At 52.7% G+C, this 11376-nt stretch overlaps 1 protein-coding gene across 1 annotated transcript; it reads right to left on the minus strand.

Moving 5' to 3' along the window:
• Nucleotides 1-1410: 1410 nt before the first annotated feature.
• On the minus strand, nt 1411-4826 carry LOC123054908 (receptor-like protein kinase BRI1-like 3). Its single transcript, XM_044478783.1, has 3 exons — nt 4710-4826; nt 2314-3720; nt 1411-2229 (listed from the first exon to the last, which is right to left on the minus strand). Exons 2-3 carry the CDS (start codon nt 3671-3673, stop codon nt 1670-1672), a joined length of 1920 nt encoding a protein of 639 aa, XP_044334718.1. The 5' UTR covers nt 3674-3720; nt 4710-4826; the 3' UTR covers nt 1411-1669.
• Nucleotides 4827-11376: the final 6550 nt, after the last annotated feature.

The raw sequence follows: 11376 nt of genomic DNA on the forward strand, positions 1-11376 counted from the left end.
TTTATAAAATTAATTTATGGGAAAAGGAAAAAATAAATTGGAAGATAAAAAATAAAAATAGAAAAAGAACACAGAAAAAATAGAAATGGGCCGGCCCAACATTGGGCGACCGATGGGAAGCTCCAACTATATGCCGCGCCGTGTGACAAATAAGGTTTCCCAGCTGCGTACTCAGGATATAAATGGGTAGCTTTTCTGGGCTGAGTGCGTGAGGGCCATGTACGAAATTCTGGACAAAACTTTTTATTTTTTAGCAGATGGATCAAGAAAATTTAGTACCACCTCGGATATAAGAAAAATATTTTCGGTGGTGAACGGATGAAAAAATTGAAGAAACGCACCTTGCTTTATTAGTAGGTATAGATTTGGAATAATAAAAAAAACAAAAGCAAAAGTAAAAAAAGAAACAAAACTGAGGGTGTCTACCCACGCAAATGGGACGGTCCTATCTGGCGTGCCGAGAAGGGAGGTGTGCGTTCGCATGGGACGAGACTTGCCTGCTCCCTTCCCATGCTCACATCCGTGCTCCCGCATACGTGGCTTGATTTGATTGGAAGAAAATAAGGCCTGGCCCCACCCCTGAAAATCAGGGGGGGAGATGATTAGATTAGAAAAGAAAAAGGGAAAAGAACAGCCGTAGGATGAAGTGGGAGCACGGATGGGAGCATGGAGAGGGAGCAGGCAAACCGGATCCGTTCGCATGACCCCTAGCACGCACCGCGCCATATAGGAGGTCCCACTTAAGGCGCCGCTTAGGATTTGCTATTTTCTTTTGAGGCGGAATGAAGCTGTCACTCGCCGAAACAGGCCATCTATTTCTAAAACCCAATAAGCAATTAACCGGCCCATGTAATCGATTTACCGGCACCTAAAAAAAATGTAATACATTCACTTGGTCTCCTGGTGTCTGGAGCTGAACGGAGCCGCACATGGCCTGTAGTTTTTCTTTTCCTCAGCTCGACTGCAGACCTGAAACTACTCAAAAAAAGACTGCTGACCTGAAACCGCAGAACCAAAACGGCTCCTGTCTCCTGAGACGGTGGGCAGCGGCAACCGCCGAAGTCGTGGGGCTGGGGCGGGAAGCGGGGCGAACTGGACCCCCGGGCTAGGGCGCCGTGGCAGTACAGAGGAGGAAGCGGTCTGCATTGCGCGGGCGTGCGGCGACTGGCGAGCCGGCTGCCGGCTGCCGGCCAGTGGCAGACTGCGCTACTGGCCGGTTCCCAGTCCCGGTGGAAGTTCTCGGCGTGGCATTGAGCCACGCAGCGCAGCCTCGACCTCGGGCACGAGCAGACCTTACAGTGAATCAGCTACAGAGGGTAAGTAAATCCCCTCTTCGTGAACTGTGACTGAAAAAAGATCGTATCTGTGTGCGATTCGAAAATATCCCCTCTGCGTTGATTCGAAAATATGTGAATTGTAATTTAATTTAATTGTAGGCTTATTTGTCAAATTTGCGATATTTGTACATGGCATTCAAATTGTGAGAGCTAAGCGTGGCATAGAATAATGCAGAGTATTTATGCCAATAACATGTATGATAGGCGATCGATTACAAATTTGCACTGAAAAACATTCTTTTCCAAGACAGTAGTTCTCCAGGATAACAAACTGATTTGAGTGCAATTGCGACCAAGCAGCTTTCACTCAAATTGATGTGCGGGGTTCTTGGTCAGGATTGTTGGATCTCCTCGATCTGCTGCACGACATAAGACATTGCAGGCCTCCAGTCGGCATCTTGACTGCAACAGTTTAGGGCGAGCTGCAGAAATCGCAACATGCAGTCCACTTCTCCGTCCTTCTGCTGTTGTCCTAGGAGCTCCACGTCGAACACCTCCTCTGTCCACTCCTCAGGTGTGATGGAACACACCCACCGTGCCAAATCTAGTCCCTTCTTATTCTGTATGCTCTTTGCTGGAGCCTTGCTGCTGAGAAGCTCCAGCATTAGGATGCCAAAGCTGTACACATCAGCTTTCTGGGAGACTGACCTATTGTGATTGACCTCAGGAGCACAGTAGCCGGAGGCGCTGGAATACACACCAAGTGTTATCAGGCCATGCTCCGACACACATGCATCGTGGGTGCCGGTGAGCAGAATGTTGGAAGACTTAATGTTGCCATGGCAGCTCGATGGTCCAGCTAAGTGGATAGCCTCCACACCGCGCGCAGCAGCAAGTGAGATAGCTGACCGCTGCTCCCAGTCCAGCAGAGATGGGCCGGAGTCTCTGTCACCTAGATTAACACATCATGAATCAATGATGCATAAAAAACATTAGAAATTATGAAGGCAAGCATATGATAGCATTGTTACATTACCGTGGAGCACTTTTGCCAGGCTACCCATGGGGATGATATCATACACTAGCAACTGCTCTTCCGTGCTATAGTAATACCACCGTAGTGGCACAATGTGTTTGTTCTGGATGGCGCCAATCACCGTGATATGCTGCTCGAAATCCGCCTTCGGCAAATGCATACCCTTCAGCCTCTTGACCACCAACTCATAACCACCTTCAAGCGTTGCTTTGTATGTTGTCCCGACGGTACCCTTGCCCAGAATTTCAGCTGACCCCCGAAGCAGGTCTTCCAGCTCGAACGATTGGCCTGCCACTGTCGACCTAACAATAAAAGTTCCAACATTTTGGGTACTGCTGCTGCTTTCTAGTGATGGTGTTTCGGCTGGAGCTAGTTTATTTTTCCTCCCCAAAGGAAAAAAAGCTAGTCTTCCTTGTACCTGATGTGGAGCTTTTCTAAGTTTGCGAAGACGTTCTACAACTTCTAACATCTCAGGACGTTTGTTGAGTTCCATCTTCAAGCATTTACCAGCCAACTTAGCAATCTCATCGACAGTCTTCATGTCACTTGATGTTGCAATTTCAGGATCAAACATCTCCCTCACCCTCCTAAACCCTTTTGAAAGAGATTGAATAAAACTTTCAACCAAGCCGATCTCCCCATTCTCTGTTCTTGCTTTTTTTCTCGTTATGAGCTCCAGAAGCACAACTCCAAAACTATAAACATCACTTTTTGCTGTGAGGCGACCATTCTGAGCAAATAGAGGGTCCATGTAGCCTATACTTCCTATCACATTTAGAGTATATAAAGTATTTTCAGTGTTGACTAGTCTTGATATTCCAAAGTCTGATATTTTTGCTCTGAGTCCATCATCCAGAAGTATATTAGCAGGCTTGATATCACCATGAATGACCTGAGTATACATTTGTGAATGCATATAGCCCAACGCTTCTGCACATTCAATGGCAATTCTTAGCCGTGTATCCAAAGCAATGTGAATGCTATCGCCGTGAAGGATGTCACTCAGATTTCCTTTAGGAATATACTCCGTGACCACCATTAGGGCATTTTCATCAATACAGTAGCCGACTAATCTGACGACATTCTTGTGATTGATCTCACGGTGGACGAGCAACTCTTTGGCAAAATCTTCTTTTACATTGCAGATAAACTTCTTGACTGCAACCATACTTTTGTCCTCAAGGACTCCTTGATAAACTTCTCCGAAGGCACCTCTACCCAGTAAAGTCTTATAGTTGTCAGTAAATCTGTTTATCTCATTTTCTGTAAAACATTTCACATTATGATTGCTACGTGCTATCCATTTTGATCTGTGCTCTTCATGGATAAGTTGTGTTACTATATTTTCTGGATGATCCATCTTTGGAAGTAGTAGCGAACTTATTCAACGTTGGAAGACAATTTGACCTAGAAACAGTTTTGGTAGTGGTAAAAGTCAAATTTAATCCAACATAATAATCAAGGAAACAAAATAAACGAAGCACGTAAGAGTGCTTAATTTCCTTGGATTAATCATCCTCTCGGTGCCGAAGATAACCAATCTGGATTTCTAGTTTACATATTTACACAACTTTGCAGAGAATCACGTGTGTTTATGACTAGAGGACGTACCACGTAGGAAAGAGTATAACTTATAGTTTCATATGTATTGTTAATTTGGAGAGTGGCGTTTTGGCACACGGGAGCACGTGCTCCTGATTTTTAAAATGTGTTTTGAACGTATTTTGAAATGTCAAAATATTCCAAAAAAAAATTGATGCATACATCTTGATATTGTACATGCTCACAAAGCCGTTTCGTGGAAAACTGACAAGTTATGTGTCGTGTTTGAAAAACACAAAATTTGGTGTTAAAAAGTGCTTTTCATAAGACATATTTTTGTCTTTTTTACACAAGCCACAGAAAATGTTCGTTTTCTCCGAAACTTGACGTGCACACATATAATGTTGAGGTGTATGCACCAAATTTCTGTTTGGGATTTTTTCACACTAATATTTTTTCCGGTGGCAGGAGCACACGCTCCCACGTGCCAAAGCGAATTACTAGTTAATTTGTAGCTTGTTGGGGGCTGGGTGTTCTATGATCTGAATGTTGTAAGCTGGTGATTTTGGATTTTTGCAAAATTTCAGGCTCCAGGCAAAAATCCTCACCCGGGGCCATGGGCCTATTCTCTAACAATATTTGTTGTTCATTTCTGCCATGGATTTTAATAACAGCTCCATGATATGATTTGGGCAATTCTACATAATTGCTTCCTAGCCGGAAAAATGAGACAGTGTTTTAAAAATGAAGAGAACATGTTGAAATCGATTAAACAAAGAAGTGAAGAATTCAAAACCCAAAGTGCTAATATCTAGGGGGGGAAACAGAGAGAAGTAAAAGACATGGAGACATACCACTTGAGGAGAATGGACACCGTAACATAGCAGAGTCAATGGAGCCTTCTTTCGTTAGTGGTCGCGCCGATCGCCATGGAATGGATCTGTAGAAGAAAGAGCAGAGGTATGTATGGCTAACCATTCAACCCGCAGGATATGGAACACTCTCGGGCCACTCCCTCTTGAGATTATCCTGACCGTCGGATCTCGGCTGGGAGTCATATGGGCCGTTTATTTTGACTGGTGGTTTCGCTTTTGTTTGACTCTACTCGAGCTAAGTCCATGCTTTGGCTGCCACTGGGCCATACCTGAAACTACGACCGTATCGTAGACGGGTGACTTTCAGTTGGTGAGAAAAATGACACGCTGTGCCCGACGCTCTCTCGGCCGGCTCGTTCTTTTTTCCCATCTCGCGCGGGCGCCGTCGCCGTCGGCGTCACCACGGGTTGTCCATTTCAGTCTTTCACCGTCGCGCGCCCATGTTCCTGTCTCCTCCGCGTCTCCACCCCCCTCGCGCAGTACGCATCCATTGCCTGCTCAAGCCAATGTTGACCTTTGTACCCGATATGGACAGCTCGTTCCGGGCCGTGCCGACGCCGTTCCAGCCGTCACATGCGCAGGCGCGATGTCCACATTATCCCGCATCCGCTCAGGCAAAAAGCAAGCTGTACGGTTTTTCCCGCGCGCGCCATTGAAGCATTATAAGAGCATCTACAGCCGGGCATTTCAAACCCTTCTCAAACGTCCGAGGTGATCGGCCAGTCACGGACCAGTCACGAAATTTTGGCCCAGCCGAGCGCCTCAAACGCCTGGCTGGCCGGTGACGATGACATGTACCTAGGGTAGGGTCTTAGGCCTGACCTAGACACCCTACCTAAGGACACTACTCTAGGGTTAGACATTCAGAGTCCAACAGTGAGTACCGACTGAAATCACCTTGAAGTGCTATTCACTCGACAGAAGATTTCACTCGGATACCCCAATTCCACTCGACCACTATAGAGTCACTCGACCACATGAAGAATCACTCGGAGTACAGAAGATCTAAAGCCACCTCATGATGGCAACGGTCAGACGTTCACTCTGTAGTCATAAAGATCATTAATAGCTGGCGTTACCAGTAATGCCTCTGTCTTAACTCACATTGAACCCTGTGTAACTGAGGGCTACGAGGGTCCTGGCGCACTCTATATAAGTCACCCCTCCTCAGGCACAAGGGTTCGCACGCCCTGTAACTTCCACGCATAATCCAGTCGACAAGCCTCCGGGCACCGAGACGTAGGGCTGTACCTCCTCCGAGAGGGCCCTGAACTCGTAAACTTACGTGTACAACCTCACTGTAGCTAGGACCTTGCCTCCTCCTACATACCCCCTATTCTTACTGTCTGACTCACTTCCACGACAATCGGCACCCCTCATAACCAGCCCAAATATTGTCGGACAAGGCCCGCACTCCCCTCCGCCACCCAAGCTCATCTTCGGTGCCGTCCGATCGTCTCCGGCATGATGGGTAGCGGATCTGAGTCCTTCACCTCCAAATCCGTCAACCCCGAACTCATCCCACGCGGCCCCGAGGAGGAGATGGTTGTCTGGCTTGCGCTCCGCCACTCCCGAGAGGAGGCCCGTGCATGACAACGCTCGAACTCCTTCCGCCGGGAATCGATTGTGTCCGCCCAAATGGCGCATGGATCCGGCGCTGGGCCAGCCGTCGCTACCTCACAAAGAGTGGTGCGGTCTGTCAGGAATCGGAATGCGGTGGCGGACGTGCAACCCCTCCGTTGGCGCGCGGAGGTCATGGACGCACCGTGGGCGTCGTCCGGCGCAACCATGGCGCGGCGTGCCCGCTGTGCGAGGCAGCGGGCGTGGGAGGCGGCGGCAGCGCTCGAGGCGGTGGACGTCAGCGAGGCGGAGTCGCATTGTCCGGCGCCCCGTACGGTGCAGCAGTTCGGGCGCCGCAACCGTGTCGTGGTGGATGTCGCCGACTCGTGCCAGGATAGATCCATTATCGATCGGACGTCCACCGGCACCCAACGAGTTCCGAGTTGCGACGAGGAAGAGTAGGGCATGGGAGACGGAGGGGCCTTGAGTCCCGTGAGCCGGCTCGTGTCCCATGCCCTACTCTTCCTTGCCGCCGACCAGACCAACACTCTGGGGAGCGCAGCCGGCTGCCGGACACGGACACGTCGACCGAACAAGCTCCGCTTAAAGATCGCTACGTTGCATGTAATAATATGAATTTGAGATTTCTAATTTGAGATATCCAGATGTGAAATGCATTATTTAAGAGCATCTACAGCCGGACCTCTCAAACCCGCTTCATACGCCCCGGCGGGCCGCCCAGTCACTGCCTAGTCACGATTTTTTGACCCAGACGGGCCCCTCAAACGGCCCTCAAACGCCCGGGCTGACCGGCACCCCCCATATCCAGCCCAAATATGGGGCGGATATGGGGCACTCGGGCACGTCAAACCCGTCCCATGCTGGCCCACCCGACCCCACATAAAATCATCCCCATCCGCTCGCTGGGCCAAACCCTAGACACTTCACTCCCCCTCCGTCCACTCCCCTCCGCCACCCGAGCTCATTTTTGGCTCCTTCCGATCGTCTCCGGCATGGCGGGTAGAGGATCCGAGTCATTCACCTTCAGATCCGTCGACCCCAAACTCATCCCACGTGGCCCCGAGGAGGAGATGGCCGTCCGGCTTGCGCTCCGCCGTGCCCGAGAGGAGGCCCGTGCACGGCAACGCTCGAACTCCTTCCGTCGGGAATCGATTGCGTCCGCCCAAATGGCGCATGGATCTGGCGCTAGGGCAACCGTCGCTGCGACACAAAGAGGCGGTGCGGTCCGTCTGGCATCAGAACGCGGTGGCGGACGCGCAACCCTCAGTTGGCGCGCAGAGGTCATGGACGCACCGTGGGCGTCGTCCGACGTAACCTTGGCGTGGCGTGCCCATCGTGTGAGCCAGAGGGCGCGGGAGGCGGCCGTAGCGCTAGAGGCGATGGACGTCGGCGAGGCCGAGTCACATTGTCTGAAGCCCCGTACGGTGCACCAGTTCGGGTGCCGCAACCGCGTCGTGGTGGATGTCGCCGACTCGTGCCAGGATGGATCCATTATTGATCTGACGTCCATCGGCACCCAACGGGTTCCGGGCTCCGACGAGGAAGAGTAGGGCATGGGAGGCGGAGGGGCCTTGAGTCCCGTGAGCCGGCTCGTGTACCATGCCCTACTCTACCTTGCCACCGACCAGACCAACACTCTGGGAACGCAGCCGGCTGCCGGACATGGACACGATGACCAGACGAGCTCCGCTTAAAGATCGCTATGTTGCATGTAATAATATGAATTTGAGATTTCTAATTTGAGATATCCGGATGTGAAATGCATTATTTAAGAGCATCTACAGCTGGACCTCTCAAAACCGCTTCATACGCCCCGGGGGGCCGCCTGGTCACTGCCTAGCCACGATATTTTGACCCAGACAGGCCCCTCAAATGAACCTCAAACGCCCGGGCTGACCGGCACCCCCATATCCAGCCCAAATATGGGGCGGATATGGGGCGCCCGGGCACGTCAGACCCAGCCCATGCTGGCCCACCCGACCCCACATAAAATCATCCTCATCCGCTCGCCGGACCAAACCCTAGCCACTTCACTCCCCTCCCCTCCACTCCCCTCCGCCACCCGAGCTCGTTTCCAGCTCCTTCCGGTCGTCTCCGGCATGGCAGGCAGCGGATCCGAGTCATTCACCTTCAGGTCCGTCAACCCCAAGCTCATCCCACATGGCCCCAAGGAGGAGATGGTCGTCCGGCTTGCGCTCCGCCGCGCCCGGGAGGAGGCCCGTGCACGGCAACGCTTGAACTCCTTCCGCCAGGAATCGATTGCGTCCGCCCAAATGGCGCATGGATCTGGCGCTAGGGCAGCCGTCGCTGCCTCACAAAGAGGCGGTGCGGTCCGTCTGGAATCAGGACGCGGTGTCCTACGCGCAACCCCTTCGTTGGCGCGCGGAGGTCATGGACGCACCGTGGGCGTCGTCCGACGCAACCATGGCGCGCCGTGCCCGCCGTGCGAGGCAGCGGGCGCGGGAGGCGGCGGCAGCGCTCGAGGCGGTGGACATCGGCAAGGCGGAGTCACGCTGTTCGACGCCCCGTACGTTGCAGTAGTTCGGGCGCCGCAACCGCGTCATGGTGGATGTCGCCGAATCATGCCAGGACGGATCCATTATCGATCTGGCGTCCACCGGCACCCAACGGGTTCCGGGCTCCGACGAGGAAGAGTAGGACATGGGAGACGGGGGGCCTTGAGTCCCGTGAGCCAGCTCGTGTCCCATGCCCTACTCTACATTGCCGCCGACCAGAACAACACATTGGGGAGCGCAACCGGCTGCCGCACATGGACACGACGACCGGACGAGCTCCGCTTAAAGATCGCTACGTTGTAATAATATGAATTTAAGATTTCTAATTTGAGATATCTGGATGTGAAATGCATTATTTAAGAGCATCTACAGCCAGACCTCTCAAACCCGCTTCATACGCCCCGGCGGGCCGCCCGGTCACTGCCTAGTCACTATTTTGTGACCCAGACGGGCCCCTCAAACGGCCCTCAAACGCCCGGACTGACCGGCACCCCCATATCCAGCCCAAAATGGGGCGGATATGGGGGCGCCCGGGCACACCCGCCACGTCAAACCCGGCCCATGCTGGCCCACCCGACCCCACATAAAATCCTTCCCATCCGCTCGCCAGACCAAACCCTAGCCACTTCACTCCCCTCCGCCACCCGAGCTTGTTTCAGGCTCCTTCCGGTCATCTCCGGCTTGGCGGGGAACGGATCCGAGTCATTCACCTTCAGATCCGTCGACCCCAAGCTCATCCCACGCGGCCCCGAGGAGGAGATGGCAGTCCGGCTTGCGCTCCGTCGCGCCCGGGAGGAGGCCCATGCATGGCTGCACTCGGACTCCATCCATCGGGAATCCATTGCGTCCGCCCAAATGGCACATGGATCCGGCGCTAGGCCGACCGTAGCTGCCTCGTCGGAGGCTGTGCGGTCCGTCTGGCGTCCGAACGCGCTGACGGACGCGCAACCCCTCCGCGGTGGCGCACCGATATTCATGAGGCACCGTCGTTCCACAAGGCCATGGTACGACATGCCTACCATGCAAGGCAACAGGCGTGGGAGACGGCGGCAGCCTTCGCGGCGGCGGACGTCGGCAAGGCGGAGTTGCATTCTCCGGCGTCCCGTATGGCGCATCAGTCCGGTGCCACAACCGCATCGTGGTGGACGTCGGTGGCTCGTCCCCGGACGGATCCGTCATCGATCTGACGTCCACCGACACCGTTCGGGTTCGGGGCTCCGACGAGGAAGAGTAGGGCATGGGAAACGGCGGGGCCTTAAGTCCCGTGAGCCGGCTCGTGTCCCATGCCCTACCCTACCTTGCCGGCGACGGCGGGGCCTTGAGTCCCGTTAGCCGGCTCGTGTCCCATGCCCTACCCGTGAACGGCGGATCCTCAGAGCGCAGCAGGTCGCCGGACATGGCCAGGGCGGAGCCGGGCGAGCGGCGAGTGGAACCGGACGAAGCTCCGGTCAAAGAACGATGCGTTGCATGTAATAATATGGATTTGAGGTTTCTAATTTAAGGTATCCAAATGTGAAATGCGTTTTTTGAGGGGTGACGGGTCATTGTCCGCGGACGTGCCCGGGCGCGTCCGCGGGCGTACGAGGAGTTGGATTTACCAAGTCCGGCTGTAGATGCTCTAAGACGTGACCGATGATCGTCCGCGGACGCGCCCAGAGGCCTCCACTGGTGTTTGAGGGTCGGATTTGCGCATCTTAAGACGCGCTGGGAGACCTGTATGCCAACCCGCAGCCCAGTGCGGGGGACACCACTACTTCAGACAGCAGCGCTGGGTGGAGGCGGGGCCACTGGGAAGGAGTTATGGTTTGCCATGAGAGCAAGTATAATAAGCTTATGTAAGCACGTTGTAAGGGTCAAAAAATTATTATTTTTTGCTGACATGGAGGGGAGAGAAGAGGAGAGAGAAGAGGAGCCGGCTACAGAATAAGAATCAGCTGCAACACGTGCTCCTAGACACTATGTGAGAATGGGAGGTGGGCCATGTATTAATGAAGTAGCACATCTTTGTATCTTACTATTATACTCAAAGCCTATAAGGTTGGCTATAGATGACAAGGCAATGTCATATAGCCATCAGCTCGCTGTATTATTAACCATTCTCTGAATTGCACCAAAGAAAAAAAATAGTCGTGGTTTGCCATGGAGCCGCCGCAACGGCAGAAACAAATGAGGGCACGAGATCGCCCTCGACTAACGGCGCACCGCACTCGTGCCCGGCTGGCTCCCGCAGAGAAGCTCTTGTGCCACATGCTAGTTTTTGGCGAATCTGAACTTGTCAACTAGCTCAGCAGCCTTCAAATAAAATTATAAAGTGCGCTCTACAAGCTTTTTGGAAGTTTTCTGCTATGACTGAGATTTAACGAAGTCTTAGTCGATGCTATATGCGTTAGATCTTACGTGGAAATTCGTGTAAAATTTTCTTTCTTCCTTTTTATATGTTCTATCACTTGACTGAGACTTCGTTAAGTCTCAATCGACTGAGATCTAGCCACGTCCTTTCATATATGACTTTACAATGACTCTGCTGGAGTTGCTCTTATCAAGTACAG

Source organism: Triticum aestivum, chromosome 2D (genome assembly GCF_018294505.1).
Source record: "Triticum aestivum cultivar Chinese Spring chromosome 2D, IWGSC CS RefSeq v2.1, whole genome shotgun sequence".
NCBI classification, from domain to species: Eukaryota; Viridiplantae; Streptophyta; class Magnoliopsida; order Poales; family Poaceae; genus Triticum; species Triticum aestivum.

Coding starts and splice junctions, on each gene's coding strand:
- LOC123054908 (XM_044478783.1), bottom strand. CDS start 3,673: ATGGATCATCCAGAAAATATAGTAACACAACTTATCCATGAAGAGCAC. Junction 2,230..2,313: donor CCTGGCAAAAGTGCTCCACG/GTAATGTAACAA, acceptor GTGTTAATCTAG/GTGACAGAGACTCCGGCCCA.